Source organism: Pleurodeles waltl, chromosome 9 (genome assembly GCF_031143425.1).
Source record: "Pleurodeles waltl isolate 20211129_DDA chromosome 9, aPleWal1.hap1.20221129, whole genome shotgun sequence".
Classification (NCBI taxonomy): domain Eukaryota; kingdom Metazoa; phylum Chordata; class Amphibia; order Caudata; family Salamandridae; genus Pleurodeles; species Pleurodeles waltl.
The window spans coordinates 396,911,193-396,931,517 of record NC_090448.1 but is presented as its reverse complement, the minus strand read 5'-3'; the positions used below and the strand labels follow the sequence as shown (position 1 = coordinate 396,931,517).

At 45.4% G+C, this 20,325-nt stretch overlaps 1 protein-coding gene across 2 annotated transcripts in view; it reads right to left on the bottom strand.

Moving 5' to 3' along the window:
• Positions 1-20,325, bottom strand: part of VEGFB (vascular endothelial growth factor B) — a 227,393-nt gene that overhangs the window by 50,838 nt on the left and 156,230 nt on the right. For both annotated transcript variants that reach the window (XM_069207104.1, XM_069207105.1), the window contains exon 2: positions 7,051-7,084. In XM_069207104.1, the coding sequence (XP_069063205.1) occupies positions 7,051-7,084 (34 nt within the window). The remainder of the gene's footprint in view (positions 1-7,050; positions 7,085-20,325) is intronic.

Here is a 20,325-nt window from a genome sequence, read left to right as displayed (position 1 = left end):
CATCAAAACCTTATTTATAAAGTTGCCCGCTTGAGCGGAAGGGTGCGGTTACCCTACTGCAGTCTTCCTTGCCAGGACCAGGAATGGTCTATGCCAGGAGAGGAGTTGATGCACAGGTAGACCCTTGGATTAGCTGTTACCTGGATGTGACATACAAAAATACAAGGAAATGTCAGGTAAAAAAATGCCAGGATATGATACTGGCAGTTCTTTGACCCCACTGTGCCTGAGCAGGTACTGTTATGACACCAGTGGTGTAACGCCAACTGAAGGGGGCTGTCCTGCAGAATATGAAGAGGGGCCCCTGAGCTTTCAATATCTCACTGATATTCATTCCCCTTGGGCTATCAGTTGACGATGATAGGTCTGCTGTCTGCAATAGTTGATAAGCATTTTTGTGCACAACTAGTCAACTCTTTGTTTGTGCAAGTGGATAACTGAGTAAATTGATTCAAAATTCAATTTACCAAAAACACTCTAACCAGAAAGAATGAGAGAGAGAGGGGTCACACTCATTATCCAAACCGATGTTTTATGGTGCCATTCTACAAATTATCTGTCTAGTTACCTGGATAGTTAAAGTATTGTTAGATGGTATACACAAAAGGACAGAGTTTGGGAATGACTAGTTGACATTGAAACTGGTCTCACAATCAATTATCAACAGAGGGGAACTACTAGTTGTTAGTTTGGGCTAGCACCCAAAGTACATCCTCTAGATTTGAATTGGCAGGAGCACCCAACAGTACCAAGGATACACTAGTAGGGAGTGAAAAACGAACACTGGAAGTTAGGGTCAAACCACATCAAATGTTACGGGTTAGTGAGATATTTCAAAAGACTTTAGAATCGCAGTGATGGACCACAGCCAATGGGACACTGGCTTAGCCCTCTTGTGAAGAGGAAAAACCCCTATGTCCCGCTGGGGCTATGGAGAGGCAAGTATGGTCTCTCTCAAATTCAGTGATGGTACTTGGCTGGTCTAAGCTGAGGCATGCTCAACACACTTGTAATCCTGGAATGCTTCTATGCAGGTCCTAGACTTTCTGTTCCTGCAGGATCAGTCATGGCTTGGCAGAGTGTAAAGTCCTCACGGCTCCTGGGCAGCCACACCTTTAAGGTAACCTCGCCGCAGGCTTCTGCCAGTTGGATCTTGTTCTTTGTCCTCCTGGTCGGGCCTGCTACTCTCTAGATACTGGGTTCTGTTGCAGAGTCACTTTCCAACTTCCAGATTAAATATAACTACTGCCAGGTAGGCCACTATGAAAGCCATGGCCAACTAGAGCCCAGGCCTTCTTCAAAATTCTAGACTCTTCTAATCATGGCAAAGTGCATCTTCAAAGGCCTTTGTAGAGTGGGGGATGGAGCAGGGCACCAACCCGTCAACAAATGTGGACTGCTCCCTGACCCTGTGCCAAGTTCCTCTTGTCGCAAGGTGATGCTTAAAACAACAAGGATGTAGGGGCGAGGTGTGTGTTGGGGGCAGGAGAGAGAACTCAGGTACTGTGCCAAACAGAAACTGGCTGTCAGTAGATCATATGTATAATCCCTCTGCCTAAAAGGGTCATCAGCATGCTGGTTGTCAAGATGGTCACACACACATACATAAATACGGGTTGTACAGATTTTCCAGGGGGGGGGGGGGGGGAAATGGTAAGATACCTTCCCACCAGGCGCACAGGTATGTCAGTGCAGTCGAAATATAATCAGCTGCCATCAATCATCAGTTTCCTCATAACCTTGCATGAGGGGGAAGACGCCATCCTTGATTATAATTGCGGGTAGACTTTGGGTGGACTAACAGAGTTCACGGATGGAAACATCATAAGACAGATGAGATCAAACAGGGGCAGGTGGCATAGTTCTCCCAGAGCCAAGCAAAGATGTTCATACCAAAAGCAGTGTGTGGCTTCTTCTGTGTTTTTATGTGTGTTGTGTAGGACTATGTATGAGTCGGTGTGTGTGTCTGCTTGTGTGTGTCTGTGCCACTATATATGGAGCACGTATGTGTGTTGGTCTATGTGCAACTTCCCCTTAAATATAGACTCAGAAATATTGTTTGACCATATTGTGGATTTCAAAATATTACAATAAAACACAGTAAACAAAAAGCAGCAAGTGATATGTATATATTTTTTCACTTTTTTTTTTTTAATCGAAGTTGTATGTATATAGTTTACTATCATCATGGTGTCTTGTTTTGTTGAATTACATGTTTATTTCAGAACTTAAGTTATTGTGAAAGTTTTTTACATTATTTTTAAATAAGATTATAGCAATGTACAGTGTTTCCATGCTGTTGGTTTTATTGAGGGATTAAGTGGGTAGTTCCTTTTTAAAGTGTATATATGAATGAATTTGATTTGAATTGATGAATTCGATTTTTTTTATGTTTTTTGTTTACAAGTTTAATACATGTTTTAGTTGTTTGTTACAGTTTAATTTTAGGTTGTGGGGTTTATTGGGGTTATGGTGGGTAGTTTAAAATATATATATATATATATATATATATATATATATATATATGCATTTTAGCTGAACATATTTTTAAATCATTTTTCGTTCGTTTTGCTTGTTTTTTTTTTTTTAAACCCACCGTCCCTCACCATGTGTCCCCTTTCCCCAGTGTTTGTTATAGTGGAGTTAGAATAGTATATATGGCTGGCCAAATGTATGTACAAAGCCCTAATGTCTGTTAAACTGTAGTTAGAATATTGAATCTGTTCCCAATATATCCACTTTCCACAATGTTTGTTAGACTGTACTTAGAATAGTAGGAATGTCCCCTACTTTCTCAATGAATGCACTTTTCTCAATGTTATTTCAATTGGAGTTAGAATAGTACATTTTAGTCTGAAATATATTATTCTTCCAAATTATTACAGGATTTTATTCAAAATAATGTATCTGTTTTATTTGTTTACTTTTTTAATACGTTTGTGTTATAGTTAGGGCACTGTATATATATATATCTTGGTATTTTTAAAGATATTCTGAGCATATTAAATTGAAAATGTCATATTAAATACTCTATTTAGTAAAAGATATTAACACTAACTGCAGAGAGCTAAAAACAAACTCCGAACTACAACCAGCAGGATGCACTACACCACATTAGGGACCAACGCTTGTTATTATTGGGTGAGATGCATTCCTAGGTGAGTGCAGACACTTACATGTTGGTTTCATTTTTTTAACATCGTTAGGTACTCTCTTCTTTGCATGGTACTGTGCTGCCTGTATTGAGGAAGTAGCAGGAGAGACAGCGCCTTGACAAAGGTAACGAGATAAGCTCGTATGATAAGCAATATATACTGCAAAACACTGGTGTCAAGAGATTTCTCAAGATAGAAGCAATGGCTTCAAAATGTATTAACAATGAGTGCAAAGAAAATAAATAAAAAGTAAAAGTTATGCCCCAGGATAAGTTGTGATCTGCAACTACCAGAATGCACTCGAGTTTTGCTAGTGATAGATATTGTTAGAAGTGCCCTCTGCTGTGAGTGCTGTGGGATTCCTCTCCACTGTCTTCCTCTCATTTGTTTTCTGCATGAGGAGTTTTCAGTACCTGTGTTGGTTTGTATATACAAGGATAACTGAAAGAGAGTAGCTCTGACTTTATACGTTTGTGTGCATGCATTTTGCGTGTCGCTGTGTGCATTCGCTATAAAACCCCTCTGTGGTTAAGCTTTGACTACCGAAGAGCCAGGAGAACAACACTCAAGGGGGGTCAGACCAATGTTAACTTACCACATAAATATGCTTTCTGTATGAAGCTTTGGGCTCAATGAAGTGAGTCTTTTCAGCAATGCTCTGCCATGTGCAGCGTAGGAAATGTTTGGAGACTGGCACATTTTCTAAGTGGCATTGTTTGCTGTGAGCAAGCTCCAGCGGGTCCGAAAACCTAAACCATATTCTGATTGCCAAAGGCAGAGCAACCCTTAGCACTTAATAAAAACATAAAAACTCTATAAAAAAAAAATCACCCTATTGTGAAAATGGAGCAGAATTTACGTTAAGGCCCTCATTACCACTTGGACGCAAACCTGATGCTGTAACTGTGCGTCAGGAATTTGTAATGCCACGGTGTGTGGTAATTAATGGCTGCGCAATTAGAACAGCATTCCACGTTTCAGACCTCAGAATGGGGATAATATGGTAATTGTATGCATTTCTCCCCGTTCTGAGACGCTCAAACGTAAATATTTGCAGAATTTGCCTGCAAGGGTTAGACTAAGAAGACAATTGTGTTTCCCAGAAATGATTGAGTGCACAATGTGAACCCAAAATATAACCCAAATTAGTTAGCGCCCAAGTCACAAGGAGGGCCGTAGCCCCCAGTGTGACCAAATCCTCTCCCTAGAGCTGTGTCATGGGCGTGTAGCAGAGAAACCACATCTGTTCAAAGACCTCTCTTTGCTGCTGGAAAATCTTCCTTGCCTAAACTTGTTTGGCTGTTAAACTGTGCCCTTACATGTGCACCCGATAATTTTTGATCTACCCGTTTCCAGGTATTTAGATATGAATTCGCTATCTCATCACCTCGGCAAGGAAATCTTCAGCTTTGACCGAGACAAAAGCCATGGCCCATCTTCGTCTGTTAAATACAGACTGTGTTATATTGTTTATTTAGCTTTCTTGTTTCTACTTGTTATTACCTTACAGATGGTGCAAGGTGGGTTCAATGGTTATTTTCAGCCTTGAGAAAGCACAGGCAAACATGCCAAAGGGGGTGAAACACATGTTGGGTGAAGTTCCACCAAAAAATGCAAGTTGTAGCAATAGATTTTGCAACAACAGAATAATAGATTATTTTGTACATCCAAAAATGTAAAAATAAAATGTTGCAGGGTGATTACTCATGTCACCAATTCCCATGCTTGCCCTTTTTGGTATCCTTCTAATCATGTGATACCATCTCTGCCTGAAGCATGTCATATGGCTTAATGGGCCTTCTCTGATTACCCACATCCCCCCACTTTGGGTGTATAGGCACATAGCACTGAAAAGCTAGCAAGTCATTATCACAATTTGCAGGTCTATCCCTCACAGACCTTCACTCATCACACCGCTATGCACTGTATATCATAACACACTTAACTGCACCTCTGTGGCCATCACACACAACATGAAAGCACCTCCCACATACGCTCATAATAAAAACAAGCATTTGCAATGCAACGGGTTTCGCGTTTGCTCATGTTAGAGCTGATAGCGTTGTAAACTCCTAACCCGACTTTTCACCTACCGGCAAAAGTGAATTTATGTACGTAACCCGAAAAAGTGCAATTAACTATCTAAACCGCTGGACTTCTGCCTAGCGAAATCGCGCTAGTAAATTAGAGAAAAAGTAGTCCTCGAGCTGGACAGAAAACAGCGAGCCTCGCATGTTTTCTGTACTTGGTCGATGCGCTCGAGGAGGGCTAGCCACTGGAAAAGGCACCGGAAAAGGCATGACTTCGACTAATGAAAGCAAGCAGAATTTATTAGGCAAGCCCACGAACCAATGAAAAATACTGACGTGACGTCGACAGGGCTCCGAGCCCTTTTCTAAACCCTAAAGCGTCTCGCTGCGATACGCATGCGTGAGTGCATGCAACGCAGGCTCGACCCTAAAAACGATACCTTTCGAACCACATGCCCTACATTGTGTAGCTTGCTATCCATATGGCTAGGTACTTCAGTGTCCCACTTAGGGGAAGTAAGCACTATATAAATGTTACAGTACAATCCTAGCTGAGCCCTGGTGCGGCAGGAGTCTTGGTTTGGCATCTACACAGCAGTGGGTTTTCAACCAAGGTAGCCTTGACAGACTCCTAAATAAAGTCTCTCCACGAACTCAAAATGAGTGTCATACCCATATTGTTTGTACATAAAAGATGGCACCAGGTAAACAGGGGTGTTTATATTGGTAAGAATCCCCAGGAGAGGTAACACAAACAATATTTAAGGGTGCTCGCCGCACTCCAGGATGTTTTGGATACTGTCTCCAGCCCTGAACTTTTTATCTACAAGTCACTGCTTTCAGGAGTGTTAGTCTAATTGGCTCAACGGCACTAAAACAAGACTACAGCACCCAGAATGCACTGGACTATCACACTAAAGTCCAGGACTGGAAGCAGTGTTCGTAACGGCCCGGAGGAAAGTGGTCACCCTATTTAGAAGTTTAGGTCATACTGTCTGTCCTAATGGTGCCGAATATTCTTCCATGCTTGTGAATGCTGGCGAACAGCAGCTATAGGTAAATCACCCTCTTCTCCCTTATTTCACACTGAGGATCGGTAAAAACGTGTCAAATTAAAGCGCGAGTTCTGGCACTAGCTTGACGCCCTTCTGAGGCCCAGCACCGCTCCCTCCCTCCCTCCTCTGCACCCTTCCTCTGACAAACATAACTGCCGCCGCGGCAGGTGCCACCCTGACGCCCGAGAGCAGCAGGGACGCAGAGGCAGGAAGTCAGTGACTCCAGGTTCAGAGAGATAAGACCGATGTGAACCCTGATAAACCTCAAGCATTCCTGGCGCGTATGGTCCCGCGTGCATGGGGGAGAGGCATCTACAGAGAGCCGAGAGGGACACCACAGGCGGCTGTGGAGACAGACCGCCGGGCCAGGTTCCATTTCGTGGAAAGGCCTAGAGTCAATCCGGGCTCGTTTTAGCTGTCGGATGCGCCCTTTCCTCTATTTACTCTTCTCTACTGTTTCTTTAACTTTCCTTTTAGCAATGTTTTATTCTTATTTCTGCAAAGTCTGCCGTTTCGTTTTTTGACACTGCAACATCTCCTAATGTATTTTATCCCCAGTTAACTAAAGTTCCACGTAAAAGGCAACGACTGGTTATTTTTTATGCCTGGGAATTACTCACATGGCCGCAGGCATGAATGCCACTGACCATTTTTCCCAATCCTCAGGGAATGAGCCTAAGGACAAGACAGACGCTCAGCACTCCATAAAACAAAGAAGCCCATACATGGATAGGTTCCGCTCTACTCTATATGTTTTTTCCATAAAATCAACATCTCTATAGTGTTTGTGCAATGACCCAAGCGCCATACCTTCTCCAGCTCTGTGCTTCTCTTCCCACGGTGGCTGAAAGAAGAAGGAAAGAAAAAAATGTTAGATTCATATTTATGAGCACCGGATAGTACCCACACCAGCGCAGCACACGCCCCACACACCTGCGCATCCGCTCCCACACAAAGCACCCTCTGCCCCGCTGGGCACCCCACGTGGGTTGATGAATAGCACTGTCCGGTGTTCTCTATGCCTCACTGAACATCCCTTCATACCAAGAGGTCTCGAGAACACAATTACTAGCGCTGCGTCTGCTCTGCACCTCATCACACCCCGAGACTGAAGAGCCCCAGTGGGACACTGTCACACCACGAGGATTGGAGAACTCCCTCGCTAGAGCAGTACGCGCTCTGCACCACTGGCTACACTGTCACATCCCGAGGACTGGAAAACACCCTCGTTAAAGCAGTACATACTCAGTGCCAATGAGAACGCCGCCACTCAGTGAGAGCCCAGTAACACCCTGAAGACTGGAGAACACCCTCACTAGAGACGCACACGGCCACTCTGTGCCAATGGGCACACTGCCACACCCCGAGGATTGTAAAACACCCGCGTTAGAGCAGTTCCCATGGGGAGCAGGGGCAAGGCTGATTTGTTTATGGCTGGGTCTAAACAGGTGTCATGGTGGGCAAAAAAACAATGGATTAAATCCAGATCTCTGTGACTGTGGGTGAATGAATTGCATTGTTCAGCATTCTGTCCATCATGTTCTTTTTGCCGCCATAAGTGGGAAGGGTATGCCCAGACGTGGGTCCTGTGCTCACTGCGCCACTGGATTCAAGCTAGCATGGCTGATGAGGGGTGAAGCCCCGAAACTGGTCCCAGGATGCTTTTTGCCAGTCCAAGGAGGTCCTGGTCTAGCAGTTCAGGCTGGACTTTTCAGACAGTGAGCAGGATCAAGACTGATTTGCATATGGCTGGGTCCACACCGGGGTGGCGTGGTTGGCAAAAAAACTATGGCTTAAAACCAGATCTCTGTGACCTAAGGGGGGGGGTGACTTTTGGATTTGCTGCCCTAAGTGAGGAGGGTATGTCCAGATGTGGGCCCCGTACTCACTGCACCACTGGATTCAAGCTAGCACAGCTGATGAGGAGTGACACCCAGAAACTGGTCCTAGGATGCTTTTTTCTGGTCCAGGATGAGCTGGCCTGAAAGTTCAGACTGAACTGTTCCTATAGGGAGCAGGGTAAAGATTGATTTGCATATAGAGGAGAACACCCTCCCTAGAGACGCACATGGTTGCTCTGCACCAACTGGTGCCCAAAACAATTAGAGTTTTGGAGACACCCCACCTATCATTGAATGCACCTAGGCTCTGTGTACATTTCACTCAGTTTTAACCCCACACCGTTACTAACCTGCCTGTTTACTCCCCGGACATACAGCTTGTAATTCCCGTTTTAGAACACTTAAAACCCATCCTCACCTGACCTATTTGGTAGGCTGTATGACAATATGGCATGTATGACGAACACCTCTACTTTTAAACCCACCAGCCGTGTACAGGGCAACCGCTGTCTGGGAAAACACAGACTGCACCAGACTGTCGCCCTCACTCATACTGTGGATGTGCCTACATTTACCCTTCCAGATGCCCCTCAGCAGCAGTAAGCCTTAACTACATCTAGCTAGCGAAGACTGAGGCTTTTGTCATGGTTATGATGTTTGGTGGCATCAATAACTGCCACAAATACATTGCTGTGGAAAGTATTACAAGCTGAATCAATACATACATGGTGTTAACCTGGAGGCAGGGTCATCGGTGTTGTGCGGCAACAAAGGACCAAATTATGCATTGGGGTGACTAAATTATGTGGCAATAAAAGACCCAATATGTGGCATAATGGAGCACATATTTTGTCATTTAAGCCACTGTAATATCTGGGCAAAAGTTTCACATCTTTGTTACCCATTTGGACCTTAATACAGCAATAACCAACAAAAGGTAACCAACCATTCTTGCTTCCCAACACCGTGAGTTGTTCTGTATTAAACACTGAGCATGTGTTACCCCTTTATATCACATCTTCCCAGGACGTGTCACATCCGGACAATGGCAATAAGGTAGTATTCTAAAAGGCTCACAATGAGGGTCCTGACTTCGTTTGTAGTACAGGCCCATTATATTTAGGCGCTTATGTGCACATTGCAATTTTCTCATAACTGTGGATTTGTTGCATCTACCGCATAGCTCATAGTACATCATCAACTGCATAGTTAGCAGGTTTTTACACAGAAATGTTTCTAGCTCAAACGGATATAAAGTTATTTTCAAAAGTGCTGTACTTGGTGCCATGCTGTGGCAGATTCTTTGAAGAGATTATATTCTAGGCTACACGGCCAGCTGAGGAACTCACTGATTGCAGGTCGAGGGGGAGTTAAGATGTGCCCTTGTACCAGGGCTTTAAGTGGAATAAAGAAGCAGATGGTCAGTGTCGGGGATTATACATTTAAGGGTGTGGCTTAAACCTATACAACACAATTTGTGTAGATTGCCACTCTACGCACACATTTACACAGAATCACAACTGCAACTGGCATTCATGACCTGTGCGCTTTGCAGAGGTGCCACACCAACGTATTTGATACCCATTCTGAACACCTTTTTTTATCCCCGACAGGCACTGAGAGAAACTTGTGCTGACCTGAGAAGCAACTCAATTGTGCCCTTTTATAAACACGTGCATGAAACTCACTTCAAATTATGTACTAGAAAATAGTAATATATTGCCAGAAAAAAAAGCGTAACAGAACATACTGGTAAAGCAAACACGGGCATCGATTCACCAAATTACCAGGACTAATGGAAGTGACATAACATACCCTTTGACCTTAATGGCATCACAGGAGGTGACATTTGACCCTTATTTCTTGCATGACCCTAACATCACATGCACACTCTCTTACACCCTGTACACTCATTCTTATTCATTCTCACTCACTCACATTCGCTCTAAATCTCACTATAGCCTTTTACCTGGCCGTAGCGGGCTATACAGGCCATTAAAGGCCCTCTAAAGTGTAACAAGGGAGCAAGCCCTTAATGGCCAATATAGCTCAGGCTATTAGAACATTCCAACACTAGAGGGCAGAATGTTCTAAAAAATAAAGCAAATGCCTCACAGAGCCTAAGGGGACTAAAATCCCCTTGGGCTCTATGAGGCCTTTATTCACAGCTGTTGCTGTTGCTGTGAGACAAACATTGGAATGGTGGTGTTCTGACTTTTACAAGCCATTGGAAGCCAGGAGCACTCCACTGACTTCAATGGAGCTTCCAACACTCCAGCGTTCTAATCATACTTACAGGCATTAAAGCCTCGGTTTACTAACGCTATGTACTGTTTTTGCATCGTTTTTGTGATGCAAACCTGGTGCATAGTTTTAGGGGGAATTTACTATCCAATGCAAATCCTGATTTGCGTTGGCTTGTGTCCTAAAGCAACACAAATTGAGCTAAATTGTGTTATTTTGCATCACGGGTGTTCGTTCTATGTGTGGTGTATGGGTGCTCTCATGCAACCACCATGTGTTTTGATGCAAACCCCCATCTAAAAGCACTGATAGACAGGAATCTGCACCAAAATATCACAACTCCTCAAGGCAGTGGTAACGAGAAGAAATGTTTTAATTTCTCCTCATTTCTCCAACTTTGCATGTGTGCTGCATTGTACAGCACACATAAAAAGTGGGAAAAGCCTTAAAGCATAGTTTTTTTTTTTTGATAAACAATTTTTTATTATTTTTCAAAAAGAAGGGAAAACAAAAGAAACCAAACAAAGAGGGGGGGGAAGGGTACACGGCAAGGGAGACAAACATCTTAAATTTTTTTCCATTTCTGTCGTAGTAATAGTTAGATAGCATTCGGTTGTTAGAGAGGTTAACAATTATTGTAGCAGCCTTTCCCTCCTTTTGAGCCTTCTTATAATCATGTGTCAATACAATATTTTCAGTGATTTGTTTTTCCCCCATGATCAGTTTGGTTTTTGTCAATAGTTCCAACCATCGTCCCCATATCTTTCGAAATTTTTGTGGGCACCCCCTGGATTCGAAGACGATCTTCTCCTGATTGGCACACCAGTCTACTCCTCTCTTCCATTATTGGAGCGATGGGCCCCCTGGGAGGCACCATGCTGCTGCAATGTCTCTTTTGGCTACTAGTAATGCTGTTAAAGCATAGTTTTTATACTAGAGGTTACCCCTTCCAGTACTAAACCTATGCTTCAGAGAATGCACACACTCTTGCACTATGGGCAAGGGTGTGTGTGTTGTATGCCAAAAGTGCACCAGAATAGAAGAGGAGAAAAATAAAATCACAATACATTAGTAAATATGGTGCATTTTTCCTCTCTCCCTTTGATGCAAGGTAGTGAAGCAACTTTGGTGCAGCATTGCCATGCGCCAAGGAATAGTAAATCTGGGTCTCAATCTCACACAGTCGCACTCACTTACTACCTGTCACTGACTAACTCGCTTTCACTCATACACATATGCTTACTTATAAAGACAAGTTCAGACACACACATGCTCTTTCTCACATAAACACACGCTCACAGCTGCCACCAAAGGTCCTGTCTCAGTTAAGTGCGCTCCATTTTTATTGCAATAATAATGAATATTATTCAGTATTAGGGTATTGAAAAACGGGCAGCAAGATAAGGAATGCAAAGCAGCTCCTATGTTCTTGGCACTAAATGTGCCACTTCTGAAGCCAGACGAGGCAAAGGCAGTGCCAGAGGTCAATGTCTGCAAGAATAAGTAAAGCTTGTGATATAAGCAGGAACGTCATGAATTACTTTAACGTTTTTCACACCCATTGTTATCAGAGTTTCTACACGAAACATTAAGGACATTAATACAGGGCCCAAATGTCCGTTTTAAATTACTACTGGGTCTGTAACCGGGAGGGACCCAGCCCACTTGAAGCCCTGCCTGGTACCACCCTACCCCCCTCGGCCCCGGGGCTCTTGCGTGACACCCCTGGGCGTGACTCTTAAGGGTTGCTTTTTTGAGTGCTCCAAGAATGCTGGCACTTGATTATACCAATATGCATGGCCCTGGGCTGTGTCCAAGCACAGGAACGAACTCCAGAATTTCAACCTGTGCCGGGGAGAGTGTAGGGGTGAGAGATGGAGCTATGACTCAAAAGAGCAGCTCTTTCTGTCACTGCCAGTGTACCCAGCCTGGTAATCAAGAGGAAAGAGAGATCCCGGCGAGCGAGTTCATTGTGTGACTGCAACTGCCAGAAAGTGTCACGTGCAGCATCAGTTTGTGTGTGTTTGACAGTGTCAATACTCATTACAGGTCCAGATGTATGTTGACATGGTCCTTGTTTGTGCATGTAGGGTGTACTATTTTCATTCAGCATAAGTACACTAGGCATGAATATCAAGTCTCAGAACAAGCATTTTCAATGCAACGGGTCTCGCATTTGTTCGAGTTAGAGCTATTAGCGTTGTAAAGCAAAAAAAAAAGCAGCACGATCGCGCTACGTAAAATGCAGCGCGATGGCGCTGCGTGTCAAATAAACAGATAAAGTAGTCAGACTCCAGCCTGGTATGTTTTTGGTACTTTACCGGTGCTGTGGAGGTGGGCCAAACACCGGAAAAGGCATTACCTCCCGTCCCTCCCTCGCCTTCCTTTTAACCAATGAGGCCTCCCGCCTCCCCCCTAGACCCTCCCTTCCCCTTTCAAAAACCCCCCCCACCCTTATCCCCTCCTGTTCTTTTGTCTAGCCCACGCTAGACGGTTTTCTTTCCCTTTCTTACCTGCACGGCGGAGCCTGGAGGTCGTCGATGGAGGCACTCCTCGGGACGCGGTGCTCCGCGAGGAGTGCTACGGCTGGGTCACGTCTTGAGCGAACGGCATGGCTGCTCGAGAGGCGTGTACTGGGGGCCAGCTGACGGGGTCAGCCGGCCCTCTGTGGCTGGGGCATTAGTTCCCGGGTTTCCGCGCCGCAGAGCCGCGAGGACCGAGGAACTTCAATTTTTGGATGCTGGTCAGGTAGGACGGGCGTTCTGCCCGTGGTTTTTTGGATTTTTACAAGGATTGTGAAGCCCTGTTGGGGGAGGACCAGGGTCCTATATGTAGGGTAGTGTTTTGGAATGAGAGGCAGTGTTATTTTGGTTACCATGCCTAAAGCTCCAGCAAAGAGACGTGGTTGTCTCTTCTTCCTCCTCGGAGGTGGGAGGGGAGGGTAGCATTGCTCTTCCTGAGAACCCACAGGTACCTGACAGGGGTACTCCCCTCATGTCTAGTGAGGAAGTGCAGGATATGGTTGAATTGGCTGTCACCAGGGCACTGCAGGCTGGCGTGGCCAGGACTGTTCAGTCTAAGCGTGCGCACTCATCGGTAGCGGCAAGGAAATCCTCATCGGAGAGTGAGGATGTGGCCCCATCAACGTCATCTGGGGGGAAATAGGTTTCCAGATGAGGTAATGTGGGCAGTGATGACACATGGTCGGGACAGTTTAGGTTTCCCTGTGTTTCAACCTACAAACTCAGAGTCTCATTTATTTCCTCAAATATCAGAAGCCTTTTATGTTTGCCATGCCTTTCCAGGGACCTGTGAAGGATATGGTGTTTCGTGAGTGGAAGGATGTGGAGAAGGCTCAGGTTCCACGATTCCTTCAGAAACTTTACTTACTTGAGGGTGAGGGGGTTTTTCCTCCTTCAATACGCCTGGACTCTCTTCTGGCTACTCTAATTGGCGAAACGGCAGTCAATCCGGAGGATTGTGTGCCTACGGATGCCACAGACCGTAAAGTGGATTCAGGTCTTAAGAGGGCTTTTGCTGCGGAGAATCTGGCGCTGAAGGCAGGGATTTATTCTGCTTATGCGTCACGATCATTGGTTCAAGGCTTTGATAGACTGGCGGTGGCTGTCCAGGAAGGGGCGGAATGTTCGGAGCTCCTGGCTGGTATGGAACAGCAGGCCAGATTATTGGCGGATGTGTCTTCAGATATAGTCCGTACTTCGGCTCTGGCATCTGGGTCTTTGATTGGGGCTCGTAGGTCCCTCTGGTTGCGTTCATGGAAGGCTGATCCAGGGGAAAAGGCGGCCTTGTTGAGACTGCCGTTTGAGGGTTGTAACTTGTTTGGAGAACTATTACCATCCATACTTTCCAAGGCGTTTAAGGAGCGGAAGCATGCCTTACCTTATAAAGGGGTTTCTTCTTCGGGTAAAGGGTGGAAGAAGCATTCCAGTTCTTCTCCTACTAGGGTTGCTAAATCCTTTTCGTTTAGGAGACGGCGTTTTCATCCGCGTTTTTCACCTAAGAAGTCTACTCCTGGGACCCGGGGTGGTTTCAAGAAGGGGTCCTGGCATTTGCTGTGGGCCTGGCAGAGGGCCGGTTGGGGGATGACTGTGTCACTTTCTTTCAGCTTGGGAGGACAGTGTAAACGATCATTGGGTACTAGACATGGTGTCCAATGGTTATGTCATAGATTTTGTGGCGGTTCCTCCAGATTCCGGGGTGCGTCCCACACCTCTGCCTTCAGAGGGGTCTTGGAGTGGAGCATTATTGTACGGCGTGCGGGACTTACTGGTCATGGGGGCCATTTCCCACGTTCCGCTAGACGACCGCGGTCAGGGCACTTATGCGGTCTTGTTTCTTGTGCGGAAAGTTTCAGGGGGATTTCCACCGGGGCTCAATCTGAAGGAGGTGAATACCTGGATCAGGACAGTGCATTTCCGCATGCTGTCCATTCGGACTATTTTTCCATTGGTCAGGCAAGGGGATTTTCTGGTGTCACTGGATCTGCAGGATACTTACCCACACGTACCGGGGGCATGGTCCTCTCAAAAGTTCCTGAGGTTTGCTGTGGGGCAGGATCATTTCCAGTTTTGCGTTCTGCCTTTCGGTCTGTAATCTTCTCCCCGAATTTTCACGAAGGTGCTGGCTCCTCTAGTGGCTTTGCTTCATTCAGAAGGGGTGTTTCTGCACCCTTATCTAGACGTCATTTTGATTCGTGCCCATTCATGAGACCTTTTGCAGAGGCAGGTGGCCCAAGTTCTGGGGGTCCTGCAATGACACGGGTTTTTGATCAATTGGGGGTAATCAGACTTTGAGCCGTCCCAGGATCTGGTTTTTCTAGGGGCTCGGTTTCAGCCTATTCTAGGGTTGGTGACTGTGTCCGAAAAAAGGTTGGATGCTCTCCAGGCTTTGGTAAAGAAGGTATGGTTACTGTCTGCTCCCCGAGCTCTTCTATGGTTGCGACTGCACTTTTGGCGTCTGATATTTTGGGGTTCTGGGGCACGTTTCCATCCCCTGTGCTTGAGGACGTGGTTCTTGAGTAGGTGGGCTCCAGGGTCCGGTTCTCTGAGGGACGGGGTTCCAGGGTCCGGATTGATTCACAGAGAGTTGCAATGGTGGTTGGATGCAGACCACCTGAGGGTAGGGGTGTCTTTGTCACCTCTGAGACCCGTGGTGGTGACGACGGATGCCAGCCTCTCCGGTTGGGGGGCATGGATGGGGTCATCTCAGATTCGGGGGTTTTGGTCCCCTCGGGAGGCGAGTCGGTCATCTAATTGGCGAGAATTGCGGGCTATATTCCTGGCTCTGGTCCATTTCCAGGATTCCCTGAGGGGATTGGCGGTTCTGGTTCGCACAGACGTCTTAGTGGCCGAGGCTTATGTCATTCGGCGAGAGTGGTAAATGTTCGGGCGGATCTACTGTGCAGAGTGATTCCTTCCTCTCAACTTTTCTCTCTCCGGAGGTCTCTGTTTCGGCATCTGGTTCGGCTTTGGGGTCTTCCAGTGCTGGATGTGTTTGCGTCAGTAGAGAATGCGATAGTGGGGTGCTTCTGCTCCCGGTTTCGGTGTCCCCAAGCATGGGAGGTGGACGGGATGTCATGTCCTTGGCCGCAGGGCCTTTTATATGCGTTCCCTCCGTTTCAACTATTCAGGGCGTTTCTGTTAGGTGCCAGTGGCTTTGAGTTCTACCTTGCTGGCTTCATGGAGACGTTCAACTTTGCTTTCTTATGGTAGACAGTGGAAGGTGTTTTCATCTTGGTGCTTAAGTCGCGAGTTGGATCCTTCCTGCGCTTCTCTCTTTGAGGTGATGCAGTTCCTGCAGGACGGTGCTCGTTTAGGGTTGTCAGTGGCTTCTCTTCGGGTACAGTGGGCGGCTATCCAGGCATTTAGGGACCGTGGCGTAATCTTCAAGTTGAAGGGCGATTGATGCCTGGATTTTTTCAGGGGTTTATTAATTTATTTCCTCGCCCGGTACGTTCTTTTCCCTCATGGGATCTGTCCTTGGTTTTGGATGTGTTGACGGGGGCCCCTTTTGACCCATTGGGGGACTGTGATTTGCGACGTCTATCTTTGAAGACGTTCTTTTTGGTCACCATTACTTCGGCTCGTCGGTTGGGGGAATTGGGGGCATTGGCATGTTCCTTTCCTTTTTTGTAAGATTTTTCCCGATAGGGTGGTTCTGGTTCCGGTGCCTTCCTTTATTCCACAAGTCAATTCTTCGTTCCATTCCAGGCAGGCGGTCATCCTTCCTTCATTTTGTCCGGATCCCTCATCAGGGGAGGAGGTCCGTTTGCATTCATTGGATGTACGTAGGGTGTTGTTGGAGTATCTGCGGGTGGTGGCTCCTTTTCGTACAGGGGATTCACTGTTTGTTTCTTTTGGTCCGGCGCGCTAAGGTGAGAAACCTTCCACGGCTTCCTTGAGTCGGTGGGTTCGATCTTTGAATCTGTTGGCCTATTCCTTGAAAGAGGTGGTTCCTCCTCTAGGGATTCAGGGGAGGTCTTCCAGAGGCATGGCGGCGACGGTGGCAGAGCTTCAGGGGACTTCTGTGGTGGAGATTTGCAGGGCCGCCTCTTGGGCTTCTCCTTCGGCGTTTGTGCGTCATTATAGGCTGTCGGACTTGGGTGGTTTGGAGTCGGTGTTTGGTCACCGGGTCTTATCCTCTATGAGATAATGTTTGGGATGTTCTTGGTGCAGGATATTAAATAAGGGTCTTGCAACTCGATGTCCGTCTCCTGTGTGTTTTTCTTGCTATGTCTCATTGGTTAAAAGGAAGGCGAGGGAGGGACGGGAGGTAATGCTTCCATTTTCTTACGATAATGGCATTACTCCTACTCCCTCGCCTTCCTTTTCCGTTCCCTCCCACCCTCCCGGTACGGACTGGACTAGGAGTAATGCCATTATCGTAAGAAAATGGAAGCATGATGTATGCATGCCTTTCATAAATGAAAGCAAGCTGATTTTAAACGGCAAGCCCGCGAACCAATGTAAGTGACTGACGTGGCATGGGTGTGGTTTCAAGCCCAAAGAGATACAGAATGGACTGAGCACTTTGTGCTCGCCCATAATAAAAAGGGAATTATCTTGCTTTATTTTTCGTAAGCCGACACAACTTTACAGCTCGGTCATGATTAGTTTGGTTAATTCCAACCCGTGCGTAAACCCCCTGTTTAACCATGGGTTTGCCACAAGAAGTTAAAAGATATTTAACGTATCCTATAATTAAGGGACGCACTAAATACCTAAAGCTTTGTTAAATTTAGGCTGAAATTCCCTTCCTAGATGCTAACGGGGGCTGCAGCTGCAGAGTTCGAGTTCTCCAGAAGATGAGTTTATAGCGGCCTTTAGGCCTGTGCTAATGGGGTGCAGAAATTAAAAAAAAGCTAATACTTCTGTGCTCAGGTAAAGCTTCATATAAATGCACTGTTGTTGTCAACTTGGAGTTGAATACACGAGATTCGAAGTGAGATCCCGAGAGTAGGCCCCCATCAACTGCACAGAAATACCAAGAAGGTAAAGGTTTGTGCACCATTTCCCATTATGGCTGGTGGGAGAGGGAGAAAGAGACCAGTTGCTGGGAGGCATGATGTCTACCAGGGCGCCAAGCAAAAGATGCTAGAATTGTATTTCTTCCAGCAAGAAACTGAAATATAGCAAGATGTCACAAGTTACACAGGGAGTTTTTAGACTAAATAATAAAGGGGCAGGGGACTATTTGAGGGAGCCATAGTTTGTTCGAACTAATAACATTCGTCCTCACTGAGGTATTATTATAATTATAAATATTATTCACATACTTTTTGCAAATAATAAGGACGTAATCCACGTAGAATGCCAGGTTTTTTTTTCTGTGTACTCATTCTTGAGTTTCATTTTGGGGTCCACTTGTACTCTGCATCAGTAAGAGATTTTCCGACAGGTCGGTCGGATGATAAACATCCCCTCACGCCTGTAAGTACACCTGAGAGAAGGAGACTGGAAAATTCCTGTCAGTTTTCCTGTTCTCTGCAGAGTCATAAGATGTCTCTGAACTATTAACATGTAGTGTGGGGGGTTCATGAGAGATAAGCATATTGGACGACTTTAGGACTCACGCCACCTCTCAAAAGGCATACAGGTTTGGTGGGGGCAGGGCGCGCTATCTTTTTGCCACTTCCTTGCCGGCACCAAATTAGGGTACCTACTGAAAGTCTCTTTGCTCTTAAGCCCCACATGATTAACGCAAGGGCAAAAGTGTCTTCCATGCACCATGCAAATAAGGCAAAAAACCCTTGAAATGGTACCGGTTAATGGCGAGCATGTAAACTACACTACCGAAGGAGATGCTCAGATGTCTGAGTCCACTTTTGCAGTACAAAGTTGCCCTGAGGTTCATGAGCACAAGCGTCCTTTACAGCTCTGGTATACTCTTGTGATATGGCGAAATGCCAGAATTCTGCACCTTCAAGCCCCACAGGTACCAGCAACAGACTCTGCAAGGCCATTAATGATGGCACCAAATCAGTGAATTAGATAGCTTAAAACGCTTCCTACTCTTACCCAAACCTAAACCCTTTAAAAAATCTTCAATACCCATACTACCTCACCACGTACCTATTCTTGAACCCTAAAATCCCTACTACCCCATACCCTTAAACATACCTAAATCATAAAAAAAGCCTTAGAACCCAGAATACCCCATAGCGTTACCCAGCCCTGAATCGTAAAAACCCTTCCTACCCCACACACTTACTCATTACTGAACCGTATAAACCCCTTTGCTAACCTGTACTCTTACCCATCCCCTGAACTATAACCCCCCCAAACCCTTACTACAAGGTATTCATCCATTTCTGAATCTTAAAACCCTTTACTACCCCATACCCTTACACATCCTTGAACCCTAAAATATCTTACTATTCCGTAAACGTACCCATCCCTGAACCCTAAAAAACTATTGTAAAACCTTTGCTACCCTGTACCCTTCCGTATCGTTGAACGCAAAAAAAAACTACGACCCGAAAGCTTGCCCATCCCATAACCCTTATATCCTCATTTTTTAAATGACATAATTAAGGATTTAAGAAAAGGTATCTGTACGGTCAAGTACCAAAAAAAAAACAAAAAGAGGACAAAACCCCCCAAAAATAGGCCTTCGTGGTACCTACTTGCGTGGTAACGTGGGGCAGAGTAAAGATCACATGAAAATACGCATACCATTTATCTATGTTGTTGGAGCAGATATGCTAAAATGAGAAATTTCTAATGATTTGCGTATAATTTCTAATGAGAAATATTGATAAAGAAACTAATATTTGAAAATAACGTGTATGAGTAAAATGTGCCCACGGGGAGTGGTCACCATGTGTATTAACAAAATGCTAAATAATGAAAAATCTATATTAAAATTGTACTAATGTGTCATATTTGAATGTATAACCTATGTTTTATGATAATTAGTGTTCTTAACTTAGCCAAACTGGAGAACTGGTCTTTGCTGGGCCTTGCTTGTTTAACGTGAAGACGTGACAAAGCTGCAGAGGACTGGAACTGGAGAAGAGGACCTTGAACTGTACAGAGTTCAGAGAGAGCTCTGCTAGAAATTTCTGCAAATGTACCAGTGGACAGGAGATGATGAGGACAAATTGATACAGTTATGTGTAGTGTAGGCTAAATGTACTTTCCCAGGACTTGAACAACGGAAGCACTAACTGAAAGACTGTGAGCAACAATTTAGTTACCTGAAGAGCTAGATGATGTTCTCATCGACAGAAGAACCAATCAAACTAATGGAACTTGAATCCTGAATTGACGTGTATATGTGGTAAACAAAAACTATAGGTTAGAGTCATAACTTCTGATAAGGTTGATCAATTAGCAATTAGTGGGATGGACTGAGAGACCATAATAAAAAGTCATGACAAGGGAAGGAAATTTAGAGCGGAGAGGCGAGAGTTGATGACGTCAGGAGACGCTGTCCGAAGTGCTGATAATTGGGTTTACTCTCTGTGAGCCTGATACCT